This window comes from Camarhynchus parvulus, chromosome 25 (assembly GCF_901933205.1).
Source record: "Camarhynchus parvulus chromosome 25, STF_HiC, whole genome shotgun sequence".
Classification (NCBI taxonomy): domain Eukaryota; kingdom Metazoa; phylum Chordata; class Aves; order Passeriformes; family Thraupidae; genus Camarhynchus; species Camarhynchus parvulus.
In genome coordinates, this window is record NC_044595.1 from 2,484,610 (window position 1) to 2,497,923 (window position 13,314).

Sequence of the window (13,314 nt, forward strand, 5' to 3'; positions counted from 1 at the left end):
AAAGGAGGAGAATCCCCCTGAGGGCATTGCCCTGGGAACGGGGCTGCACCACCCTGGGAATGGGGGAACATCCTTCTTGGGGCATTGCCCTGGGAATGGGGGAACCTCCTCCTGGGGGTATTGCCCTGGGAATGGAGGAGAATCCCCCTGGGGGGATCACCCTGGGAAAGGAGGAGAATCCTTCTGGGGGCATTGCCCACGGGGCTGCACCACCCTGGCACTGGAGGAGCATCCTGGGGTTGCAAACCCTGCTCACCCTCTGCCATCCTCACCCCCATCAGCTCCTGGCTGAACACTCCAGGGCCTGCTCAGCGATTTCCAATGCCCTGGGGGGCTGCACTGCCCCAGCACCGGGCCAGCACCGCCCCAGGGATGGGCTCCACGAAGCTCCAGGGCTGTGCATTGTCCCAGAGATGGGGCAGCACCATCCCAGCCATCCTGCCCCCAGATCCCCACCAGGGCACCATCCCAGCCCAAACCAGCCTGGAAATGCAACCCCTCCAGCCAGTGCCCTCCCCAGCCCTGCTGCCCCCGCCCCAGAGTGAGGAGAGGCAGCCCTGAGGGGAGGATGAGGCTTTATTAAATTAATTTTGGGTACATCCAGCGTGGCTCAGCCCCCAGGGTCAGGCTGGGGACCTTGGGGTGATGGACCCCAAAATGTTGAGTCCCAGGGTGCAGTTTGTGGGGGTCCCTAAGCTCCAGCTGGGCGTCCTGGAGGAATTGGAGAAGGAATCTTGCAAGGAATGGGGAAACACGGAGTTTAAATTAAATACAGCCACAGCAACCCACCCAGGAGGAAACTCAAAATGAAGAGGGGGTCCCAGAGCAAACACGAGAATTCGGGTGGGCTGTGAGGGTGCAACAGAACTTGGTGGTTCTTCACTCTGAAAAGGGGCGCAAAAAATCCACACAAACGTGTTAAAAACCCAGGGTCAGGCTGGGGAGCCTGGGGTGATGTAGCCCAAAATTCTGAGTCTTGGAGGGGTTTGGGGGGGTCCCTAACCTTCAACTGGACGTCCTGGGGCAAATACTGGAGGAGTTGGAGAGGGAATCTTGCAGGAAATGGAGAAACACGGAGTTTAAATTAAATACCAGGTGGGTTCCTCCAGGAGGAAACTCAAAATGAAGAGGGGGTCCCAGAGCAAACACGAGAATTCGGGTGGGCTGTGAGGGTACAACAGAACTTGGTGGTTCTTCACTCTGAAAAGGGGTGCAAAAAAATCCACACAAACGTGTTAAAAACCCACAGGGAGACTGGGAAGCATCAGGACGGGGTGGGACAGGGGGGCACAGGGATTTGGCAGGAAGGAGCTACCAGAAGGTTCCTCCTGGTTGCTGTCACTCGTCTCCTGAGGAGCAGGGCTGCTGCAGGGCTGTGAGGCTCAGGACATCCTCCCCCAGAGCAGGGGACACGGGGCTCAGCTGCTTCCCCCTGAGGCTGCCGTCCCCCGGCTTGGTGGCAGTGCCATCCCCCGGCTTGGTGGCAGTGCCATCCCCCGGCTTGGTGGCAGTGCCATCCGCAGGGCTGGGGGCCGGTGCTGGCACCACCCCCGAGGGCTCTCTGGGGATCTCCCGTGCCGGGGCAGCGCTGGAGGTGCCGTTCAGCAGCTCCTCGCTGAATTCGGGCAGCTCCTCCAGGCTGGCCGGGCGGTGCAGCCCGTTCTGAGCCCGGAGCTCGCCCTCCTCCATCACCTGCGGGGCCTCCTGCACGGTGGGCTCCTCCTCGCTGGAGGAGGAGAGGGAGGAACCTTCCTCCTCATCCCGGGAGGGCTCAGAGCCTTCCTCTGCATTCCGGGACAGCTCAGAGCCTTCCTCTGCATCTCGAGAGAATTTGGAGTCTTCCTCTGCATCCCAGGGGAGCTCAGAGCCTTTCTCTGCATCCCGGGAGGGCTCGGGGTCTTCCTCTGCATTCCGGGAGAGCTCAGAGCCTTCCTCTGCATCCCGGGAGAGTTTGGAGTCTTCCTCTGCATCCCAGAGGAGCTCAGAGCCTTTCTCTGCATTCCGGGAGAGTTTTGAGTCCTCCTCTGCATTCCGGGAGAGCTCAGAGCCTTCCTCTGCATCCTGGGAGAGTTTGGAGTCTTCCTCTGCATCCCGGGACTGCTCAGAGCCTTCCTCTGCATCTCGAGAGAGTTTGGAGTCTTCCTCTACATCCCAGGGGAGCTCAGAGCCTTTCTCTGCATCCCGGGAGGGCTCGGGGTCTTCCTCTGCATCCTGGTAGAGCTGAGAGCCTTTCTCTGCATCTCGAGAGAGTTTGGAGTCTTCCTCTCCATCCCAGGGGAGCTCAGGGTGTTCCCCTCCATCCCCGGAGAGCTCTCTCCTGCCAGGACCCTGCCCATCCTCTGCCACCCTCCCCTCCATCAGCTCCTGGTTGAACTCCAGCGCCTGCTCCACTATTTCCAGAATCCCCGAGGCTTTCATGAGCTCCACGGGCAGCTCAGCTGTGTCAGGGATGTCTGGAACCAGCTCTGGAGAACCTCCCTGCCCCGGGCTCTCGCTGCCCAGGGCTCCCTCCTCCGTGCCTGGCTGCTCTTCCAGGAGCTGCTCTGCTCCATCAGGCCCTGCCTGGGCCTGGAGCTCTGCTGGGGCCGTGGTTGTGTCATGGGGAGCAGTTCTGGGCTCATCCTCATCTTCCTCCTCCTCCTCCTCCTGCCCTGCCAGCCCCAGCGTGGTTGTTGCTCCAGGGGCATCCCCCTCCAGCTCAGCTGTGCTCTGGAGCTCCTCATCTGGATCTTCTGGGTGCTCTGGTCTCCCTGCTGCACGCCTGTGGCACCCCGGGCTGGCCCACCAGAACCTCCTGATGATGGTCCCACCGCCCCAAGGCAGTTTGGATCTTCTTCTGGGCCTTCCTCCAGCTCAGCAGAGCCCTCCTCATCCCTTGGCACCTCAGTGGGCATCTCCATACCCTCATCTGGATCATCAGCCAGATCTTCTGGGTGCTCTGGTGCTTCCCACGCTGCAGAGCCTGTGGCACCCCGGGCTGGCCCACCAGAACCTCCTGATGATGGTTCCACCACCCCCAGACAGCTGGGATCTTCTTCTGGGCCTTCCTCCAGCTCAGCTGTGCTGTGGAGCTCCTCATCTGGATCTTCTGGGTGCTCTGGTCCCTGGCACGCTGTGGCACCCTGGGCTGGCCCACCAGAACCTCCTGATGATGGTCCCACCGCCCCAAGGCAGTTTGGATCTTCTTCTGGGCCTTCCTCCAGCTCAGCAGAGCCCTCCTCATCCTTCGGCACCTCACTGGGCATCTCCATACCCTCATCTGGATCTTCTGGGTTCTCTGGTGCCTCCCATGCTGTAGAGCCTGTGGCACCCCGGGCTGGCTCACCAGAACCTCCTGATGATGGTTCCACCGCCCCAAGGCAGTTTGGATCTTCTTCTGGGCCTTCCTCCAGCTCAGCAGTGTCCTCCTCATCCCTTGGCACCTCAGTGGGCATCTCCATACCCTCATCTGGATCAGCAGCCAGATCTTCTGGGTGCTCTGGTGCCTCCCATGCTGCGGAACCTGTGGCACCCCGGGCTGGCTCACCAGAACCTCCTGATGATGGTTCCACCACCCCCAGACAGCTTGAATCTTCTTCTGGGCCTTCCTCCAGCTCAGTGTTTGGACCTCATCTGATCTTCTGGGTCTCTGTCCTGGGCACCTGTGGCACCCTGGGCTGGCTCATCAGAACCTCCTGCTGATGGTTCCAATGCCCCGAGGCAGTTTGGATCTTCTTCTGGGCCTTCCTCCAGCTCAGCAGAGCCCTCCTCATCCTCTGGCACCTCAGGTTCCTCAGTGGGCACCTCCACATCCTCATCTGCTCCTGCAGCAAGCACCTCCAGGTGCTCTGTGCCCTCTGGCCTTGGAGATGCTTCTCCAGGAACCTCCAGAACATCTTGGCCGCCTTCAGCTGCTTCCACTTGAATTTCTTCAAAGTCCTCAGGGATCTCAGCTTCCTCTGAGCTGGACACCTCTTGGCTGGGAGCAGAGACCATGAAATAACCTTCCTCTTCTTCTTCAGCCTCCTCTGCCTCCTCTTCAGGGCTCTCTGGCACGCTGGCAGTTGGTGGCTGGTCCCTCCCTTGCTGCCACCCTTCACCCTGCTGGGCTGTGGCACACACAGGAGCTGTCCCCATGGTGTCCTCCCTCTCTGGAGGGTTTGGCCTGGGTGTCCCCATCAGCAGCTCCTCCTGGTAGAGGTGCAGGGGGGTGCTGTCTGGCAGGGTGTCCTCCAGCTCCACCCTCCTGCCCGTGCCCACTGCCAGCTCTGGGTCTCTGGGGGTCTCCTCCGATGCCCACTCACTGCTGTCACCTTGCACCTGTCCCAGTGCCACCAGCCCTGAGCTCTCCAGCTCCTCCAGCTCCTCCAACTCTGGGTGTCTGGGGGTCTCTTCCAGTGCCCACTCACCTGGCACCTGCCCTGGTGCCACCAGCTCTGAGTTCTCCAGTTCTGGGGGCTCTGTGTCTCTGGGGGCCTCCTCCAATGCCCACTCACCTGGCACCTGCCCTGGTGCCACCAGCTCCTCCAGCTCTGGGTGTCTGGGCGTCTCCTCCAATGCCCACTGGCTGTTCTCACCTGGCACCTGCCCCGGTGCCCCCAGCTCTGTGGGTTCTGGGTCTCTGGGGGTCTCCTCCAATGCCCACTGGCTGTTCTCACGTGGCACCTGCCCTGGTGCCACCAGCTCTGGGCTGATCCCCTCAGCGCCACCCTCACCCTGCAGCTCCTGTGGTTCCTCTGCCAGCTCCTGGCTGTCCCCTGGCCCGGGGGCGCCTGCAGGGGCTGGCACAGGCGTGTGCCACCCTGCCCTGCTGTGCCAGCTCAGCCTGTGCCAGTGCCTGCTGCTGCCTCATCTCCTGGCTCCTGGCATCTCCTTCATCATCCTCCTGGGCCTCCTCCAGCTCTGCTGGCCCTGTGCCACCTCTCTCCTCGCTGTCCAGCCTCCCTGCACTGCTCAGGGTGCCACCTGCCCAGGCTGGCCCCAGCACCCCCTCAGTGTCCCCTGCTGTCACCTCCCAGTCCTCTGGGCAGGGCTCTTGGGCACTGCCATCGTCACCCCCCTGTGCCCAGGGCTCCTCTCCTGGCTCCAGCTCCTCCCGTTCCTCCTCCTCTCCTTCCTGCAGCTCCTCAGGCTCCTCTGGGGCTCTGCTGTCCCTCTCCAGGGTGTCCCCTGACACAGCCTCTCCTGCCCCAAGAACTTCTCCTACTCCAAGATCTTCTCCTGCCTCAGAGCCTTCTCCTGCCCCAAGATCTTCTCCTGCCCCAAGATCTTCTCCTACCTTGGAGCCTTCTCCTGCCCCATGGACTTCTCCTACCCCAAGATCTTCTCCTGTCTCATGGTCTTCTCCTGCCCCAAGATTGTTTCCTGGTTTGGAGCCTTCTCCTGCCCCATGGACTTCTCCTGCCCCAAGATCTTCTCCTCCCTCAGAGCCTTCTCCTGCCCCAAGAACTTCTTCTGCCTCAAGAACTTCTCCTGCCTCAAGATCTTCTCCTGCCCCAAGAACTTCTCCTGCCCTAAGAATTTCTCCTACTCCATGGACTTCTCCTACCTCATGGACTTCTCCTGCCCCAAGATCTTCTCCTACCCCATGGTCTTCTCCTGCCCCATGGACTTCTCCTGGTTTGGAGCCTTCTCCTGCCCCAAGATCTTCTCCTGCCCCAGAGTCCTCTCCTGCCATGGGGTCCTGTCCCACCCCGTGATCCTCCTGTCCCAGCACCTCCCTGCTGGCCTCTTCTCCCTCAGCATCTTCCACCCTGCCCGTGTCCTCCCCTGCCCCAGCATCTCCTCCAGCTCCTGTGGAAGGCTCCTCTGCTGGGATGGCCTCAGGGGCACCCGAGGGCTCCTGCTCTGGACACAGCTCCTGTTCCCTTCCCTCCTCTGCAGCCAGGTCCATCTCACACCTGGGCGTTTTCTGCTGCTCAGCCCTTCCCTGCTCTGCATCAGCAAAGTCCTGCTCCAGGTGACCTTCTGTGGGCAGAGCCAGGTGGCTTTGCACAAGGACAGCACCAGCAGCTTCCACTTCTCTGTGGGGACATTTCTCTTCTTGCACATCTGTTCCTTCCTCCTGGAAATCTCCCTTCTCCTCCTCCTCCTCCTCATCCTCGGAGGGGCGTGAGGGCTCCGTGCTGGGCGTCTCTGCCCTCTCCTGCTCTGGCTTTTCCCAGCTGCTCTCTGTCTGTCCAGGCAGATCCTCATCCCCTTCCTGGGCCTCCATTTCTGGATCCCTTGGGCTCAGCACAGCAGGAACCTCCTCTCTTCTTCCTCCTCCTCCTCCTCCTCCTCCCCCCAGGCTCCCAGATCTTCCTGGCTCCCCGAGGCACCCAAGGGAGGGTCCATGCTTGGTGGGGATGGAGCTGTGTCCTGCAGGGCGCTGCTCTCCCCAGCCAGCCCCTGGAGCATCACCTCCTCTGCCTCGGCGCTCTCCTCATCCTCTGGTCCCTCCTGCCCTTCCCCAGGCCCCTCGGCACAGCCTCGGTGGGGAAAACAGGGCTGGGGGCACGGACATCCCACGTGGAGCTGGGTGTGGGCTCCTCTTCGGGCTGAGCATCATCTCCCATCTCCTTGAGGGCATCCTCCAGCGCCTCGCTGACCAGCTGGGCCGGGTACTGCAGCCTGTGGGCAGCTGCCAGGGGCTGCAGGCTGGCACTGCCACTGTCCCCCGAGGCTCTGGGCAGGGCACACTCCATCCTTGGGCTCATTGCTGCCTCATCTCCTCCTGGCCAGGCAGGACCTTCTCCTCCAGAGCTCTCCAGCTCAGGGGAGAGGGGAAGGGAGGCTCTGCCTGCCTGGGGTGGGCTGGGTGTGGGAGCCCCCAGCCCCCCAACCCTGCTGGCAGCCCTGCCATGGAGGGCTGAGGTGATTTTCTGGAGCTCCCTGGTGCTTTGGGAGGTCAGGGTGGCGCTTTGGGGGGTCAGGGTGGCACTTTGGGGCGTCAGGGTGGCACTTTGGGCGTGTTTTGTCACCCTGGGGAACGGGGTGCAGGGCAGCACCCGCCTGGCCTCGGGGCTCGCTGGTGCCACTTTGCTGCTGCTCAGCTCCAGTTTGAGATCTGCAAAGAGTGAGGAGGAACCGTGAGCCTCTCCCAGCCCTGCCCTGGCTGCCTCTCGCTGCCCCTTCTCCTATTTTTAACCAGCTCCTTCTTGGAAAGTGGGAAATTCCTCCCTCCTGATGCTGCTGCTCCCGGGGGGATTTGTGCCCAGCGTGTCACAGACATCTTTTCTGAAAAATCCTTTTTTCAGGATTTTTTTTCTCCTGAGAAGCTGAGAGGCCTCAGGAACAAAATGTAAACATTGATATCTGCTGCTGTGGAATGCAACAGGGGCATCTGTGATTGATCTCATGTGGTTGTTTCTAATTAATGGCCAATCACAGACCAGCTGGGTCGGACTCTCTGTCTGAGACAGAAGCCTTTGTTATCATTCCTTCTTTTTCTATTCTTAGCTAGCCTTCTGCTGAAATCCTTTCTTCTTTTACTATAGTTTTAGTATAATATATATCATAAAATAATAAATCAGCCTTCTGAAACATGGAGTCAGATCCTCCTCTCTTCCCTCATCCTCAGACCCCTGTGAACATCACACCCAGCTGCAGCCACAGCTGCTGGGCAAAGTGTGCAGGTGACAAAGCTTCCCTCGGGATTTTCATTTCTTTTTGGGGTTTGTTTCGAGGGAAAAGGAAATGCTCGGCTTGTTAGCACAGCCCTCCGTCCTGTGCTGCCCTTCCCATGAAAGGAAGGGAATTAAAAACGAGGCAAAGGAGCAGATAAGGCTGGTGAAGGAGCAGATAAGGCTTATCTGGGCTGTGAGCCCCGTGCCAAGAGCCCCCCCCCGGCCGCTGTTCACACCTTCCTATGCTGCCAGGAAAATGCAGGGAAATGTGTCTAAATCCACATTTAACCTCCCCAGGAAAATGCGTCTAAATCCACATTTAAACACATTTAACCTCCCCAGGAAAATGTGTCTAAATCCACATTTAAACACATTTAACCCCTCTCCCCTCCACCAGGAAAATGCAGGGAAATGTGTCTAAATCCACATTTAACCTCCCCAGGAAAATGCAGGGAAATGTGTCTGAATCCACATTTAAATGCATCTAAACCTCCCAGGATAATGTGTCTGAATCCACATTTAAACCTCTCCAGGAAAATGTGTCTAAATCCACATTTAAACACATTTAACCCCTCTCCCCCCCACCAGGAAAATGCAGGGAAATGTGTCTAAATCCACATTTAAACACATCTAACCTCTCCCAGGAAAATGTAGGGAAAATGTGTCTAAATCCACATTTAACCTCCCTAGGAAAATGTGTCTAAATCCACATTTAAATGCATCTAGCCCCCACCAGGAAATTGTGTCTAAATCCACATTTAAACCCATTTAACTCCTCTCCCCCCCACCAGGAAAATGCAGGGAAATGTGTCTAAATCCACATTTAAACACATCTAACCTCTCCCAGGAAAATGCAGGGAAATGTGTCTGAATCCACATTTAAACCTCCCCAGGAAAATGTGTCTAAATCCACATTTAAACACATTTAAACCTCCTCAGGAAAATGCAGGGAAATGTTTCTAAATCCACATTTAAATGCATCTAACCCCCACCAGGAAAATGTGTCAAAATCCACATTTAAACCCCCCCCAGGAAAATGCAGGATAATGTGTCTAAATCCACATTTAAATACATTTAACCCCCCCCAGGAAAAAGTGTCTAAATCCACATTTAAACCCATTTAAGCCCCCTCAAGAAAATGTGTTTAAATCCATATTTAACCCCCACTAAGAAAATGCAGGGAAAAGTGTCTAAATCCACATTTCAACCCATTTCAACCCTGCCAGGGCTGGCACCGGGGCTCCCTTACCTCTCACCCCGTTGGTCACCCTGAATTCCCCGGCGGGCACCTGCAGGCGGCTGCTCTCGGCTTCCAGCAGCGTCCTGGGGGAGAGGAGAGGGGCTGGGGGGGGGTGCTGCAGGGGTCTGGGGGCTCCCTGGGCACCCCAGGGCGGGTAAACTGAGGCACGGCAGCTTGTGCTGCTCTGCACAGTGTCAGGGCGGGTAAACTGAGGCACGGTTGAATGTGCTGCTCTGGACAGTGTCAGGGCGGGTAAACTGAGGCATGGCTGGATGTGCTGCTATGGACACAGGGTGGGTAAACTGAGGCACAAGGTGTTTGTGCTGCTCAGGACACAGGGAGGGTAAACTGAGGCACAGCTGGTTGGTTGTGCTGCTATGGACACAGGGTGGGTAAACTGAGGCACAAGGTGCTTGTGCTGCCCTGGACACAGGGTGGGTAAACTGAGGCACAAGGTGTTTGTGCTGCTCTGGACACAGGGGGTCAGGGCGGGTAAACTGAGGCACAGGTTCTTGTGGCATCAGGGCAGGTAAACTGAGGCACGGCTGGATGTGCTGCTCTGGGCCGACTGAGGCACGGTTGCTTGGTGTGGTCGAGGGGGGTAAACTGAGGCACGGCTGGATGTGCTGCTCCGGACACGGGGCAGGTAAACTGAGGCACGGTTGCTTGTGCTGCTCTGGACACAGGGCATTAGGGTGGGTAAACTGAGGCACAGCTGCTTGTGCTGCTCTAGACACAGGGGGAATCAAGGCAGGTAAACTGAGGCACGGCTGGATGTGCTGCCCTGGACACAGGGTGGGTAAACTGAGGCACGGCTGGTTCTGCTGGACACAGGGTGGGTAAACTGAGGCACAGCTGGATGTGCTGCTCTGGACAGAGTGTCAGGGCAGGTAAACTGAGGCACGGGAGCTTGATCTGCTCTGGACACAGGGGGTCAGGGCGGGTAAACTGAGGCACGGCTGGTTCTGCTGGACACAGGGCGGGTAAACTGAGGCACGGCTGCTTCCGCTGCTCTGGCACGGCTCGGCACGGACCCCGAAGGAGCCCCCCTCGCTGCCGCGCCCCCTCCCCTCCCCCCGTGGCCCGGATTAGTGTCCCCGCACGGTGACATCACGCTCGGCCGGGCAGGGCCAGCCCCATTCTCATGCTAATCGTCCCCCCGGCCCCTTTGTGCGGGGCCATGTGGAAGGAACGGCCGCTCGGGGGGGGGGCACGGGGCTGTCCCTGCGGTGCCACCGCCCGGCCGTGCCCGCCGCCGTGCCCAGCCGGGGCTCACCTGTAGGTCGCCACTTCCAGGCTCAGGGACATCTTGAGGTGCATCAGCTGCTGCCTGTCCTCCAGCACCCGGGCGATCTGCGCCCGCAGGCTCTGCTGCTCCTGCTCCAGGGCCTCCATGGCCAGCTGCGGGCACCACAGGGGGTCAGGGTCACCCCCAGCCCTGCCTGACCTCCTCCCCGCTCCACAGGATGCTCCAGGGATGAACCTGGAGCTCATTTTAGCACCGGGGGATGAGGATGGGGGAGATGAGCAGGGGATGGGAAGAGAGAGGAAAGGCCGAGGTAATTGGGAAAGAAACAACTTCATGGCTCTGCTGCTCCTGCTCCATGGGCAGCTGCGGGCACCACAGGGCGGGTCAGGGTCGCCCCCAGCCCTGCCCGAGCCCCACAGATCTGGGCAGGGCTCGGCGGCTCTGCTCATCCCCGCAGGATGCTCAGGAATGAGCCTGGAGCTCATTTTAGCACCGGGGGATGAGGATGGGGGCCATGAGCAGGGGATGGGAAGAGGGAGGAAAGGCCGGGCTGATTCACGGCCAGCGAGGGAAAGAAACAACTCCATGGGCAGCTGCGGGCACCACAAGGGGGTCAGGGGGGGTCAGGGTCACCCCCAGCCCTGCCTGACCCAACCCCGCTCTGCTCATCCCCTCAGGATGCTCAGGGACGAGCCTGGAGCTCATTTTAGCACCGGGGGATGAGGATGGGGGCGATGAGGGAGGAAAGGCCGGGTTGATTCACGGCCCGTGGGAAAGAAACAACTCCATGGGAGCTGCGGGCACTACAAAGGGGGTCAGGGTCACCCCCAGCCCTGCCTGAGCCCCCCTCACGCCGCTCATCCCCGCAGGGTGCTCAGGGACGAGCCTGGAGCTCATTTTAGCCCTGGGGGGCTGAGGATGGGGGAGATGATCAGGACTGAAAGGGGACGGGATGAGGGAGGAAAGGCCGGGCTGATTCACGGGCAGCGTGGGAAAGAAACAACTTCCAGGAGAGCAGCGGAGGCGGCGGCATCCTCTGCCCCGGGACACCCAGGGCTGCTCCCGGGAGCTGGAACAAAGGGAAACCCTTCCCCGGGCAGCGGTGACGCCGCTCTCGGTATTTCCAGCCCGCTCCGCCTCCTCCTCCCTCCGCTGAATCGCTTTTGCAGCTGTCGGACCGCAGCTGCAGCGGACTCGGTGGGAGTTTGGCAGTTTGTCCTTCCCGCACACCGGGGGCGGCGCCGGGGCTGCGGCTGCCCCGAGATCCGCACCTCGAACCCGGGCAGGGGGCTGGGGGAGCCCTCGGGGGCTGCTGCCGCTCCCCTGCAGTTTGGTGGCCCCGGGTCCCTGTTGTCCCCAAGGACAGAGATGTCCCCAAGCCGCTCCGAGATGTCCCCAAGCCGCTTTGCTCTTCCTCCTGCCCTCCCCAGCTTCCTCTGCAGCTCCATCCCTTCCCTGGGGTTTGTTCCCTCTGTTTGCCTCCCCCCATCCATCTCTCGCGTCTCTTTGCTCAGGGACGTGTCCTCTGTGCCCACCCAGGCACCCCCAGCCCTCTGCTGTCCCCTCCCCTGGGATCTTCACTCGCCTGGAACTTTTCTGCCTCCCCGCGCTGCTCCTGCCACTGCCGGGCCAGGCTCTCCTCCAGCAGCTCCTTGCGAGCTTTGAGCCCCTGCCAGGTCCTTCTCCAGGTGCTGCAGCTGCAGCTGGCTCTGCTGGTTGTCCTCCACCGCCTTCCAGAGGTTCTCCTTGGCCTGGCACAGGGAACCCTCCAACTGAGCCACCTCTGCCTTGTAGGTCTCCACCGCCCCTTTCCAGATCTCCGAGAGTCTCTTGGAGTAATCCTCCACCTCCCCGGGCTGCAGAGCCACCGGGGCGCAGCGGAAACTCTCCAGGCTGTGGGAGAAAGTGGCGATCTCCTGGTCCAGCCCCGCTTTCTCCTCCTCGTGCACCTCCAGCAAGGCTTCCACCTCCTTCTCCAGCTGCACGGCTCTCTCCTTCAGCCAGATCTGCGCTCTCCTCTCCTCCTCCAGCTCCTTCCTGCTCAAGGACAGCTCCTTCTTGGCTTCTTCTCGGGCTGCCTGCTCCTTCTGGCACCTGCTTCTCACCAGCTGCACCTCCTCGTACAGGTTGTCCCTGGCCAGCTCGGCCGTGCACTTGTCCCTGAAGGCGACATCGAGCGCATCCCGCAGCGCTCGCAGCTCCTCCTCGTACTTGGCCCTCCACGATTCCCCGGCCGGGCCGCTCTTGCTGCTCTGGATTTCAGCTCGCAGCACCTCGTTCTCCTCCTCCAGGAACTTCACGCGGGCCAGGTACGCCTCCAGGCGCTTGTTGAGGTCCCACATCTGCAGCGATTCCTCTCCCAGGGCTCTCGGCCCCGCCAAACTCTCCGTGCTCAGCATGGCCGGGAGGATGCGGCGAGAACGCGAGGCAGAGCGGGGAAGGCGGGGAGGGAAGCGAGCGCCGGCGAGCAGAGGGGAGCGCAGCTATTCATACCCTGCGCTGCCGAGTGGGAGGCCCCCGAGACCCGGCCGAGCAGCCGGATTTAACCCTTGCACAGCCGAGCCCACGCGGGCTCCACGCTGAGCTCGGATTTCCCGGCCCTGAGGAAGAGCAAGGTGCTGCTTCCCGCTTCGGGAGGGTGGTTTGAGGGCTTGGATCCTCTCCCTAAAGCCCGAGGGCCATGCCAGGGAGCTGGAGGGCTGCCCTGGGGCTCGGCGAGGAGCTTGGGATGTGTCCAAGGGCGCTTGGCAGGTGCCCAGCCTGGCTGCAGCATCCCTCGGTGGTGCCTTGTGAGCCCCAAAACCCGAGGGTCTCACAGCCCCTTGGTACAGATCTACATCAAAGTTCATGTTGGATCTGATAAATCTTTGCCCAAGAAATGTTCAATTGGAACTTTGCCTTTCAATAAATAAACTACATTTTTTTTGAAAGTGAGAGGAAAAAAAATGAAGAAAGGATAAAGTTGAGTTCTAATTCCAAACATCCGTATTAATTCAGACACTTTGGATTTACATCAGATAAATCAGGGGGTTCCACCATCATCTTCAAGTAAGAAATAAAATAAAGAAAGAAACGATAACAATATAAAGAATGTAAAAAGAAATCATTAAAAACCATCCCTTTTGAGTTCCTGTTCAAATTAATAATCAAAAATATTGGTTCCCTGTCCTAACTTCAGAGAGCCTGGTAATATTTGTTAGGATTTGCATTTTTGATTCTATGGCTAGTTAAAACACCAG

The 13,314-nt window shown here is 59.6% G+C and overlaps 1 protein-coding gene across 1 annotated transcript; it reads right to left on the bottom strand.

The window, feature by feature from the left end:
• Positions 1-564: 564 nt before the first annotated feature.
• NES (nestin) lies at positions 565-12,581 on the bottom strand. The gene is given in 10 exon segments (XM_030965258.1): positions 565-2,585; positions 2,588-3,502; positions 3,642-4,770; positions 4,772-6,232; positions 6,235-6,446; positions 6,449-7,027; positions 8,836-8,909; positions 10,103-10,227; positions 11,661-11,744; positions 11,746-12,581. Coding segments are annotated over 10 exon segments (6,555 nt in total). The 5' UTR covers positions 12,475-12,581; the 3' UTR covers positions 565-1,338.
• Positions 12,582-13,314: the final 733 nt, after the last annotated feature.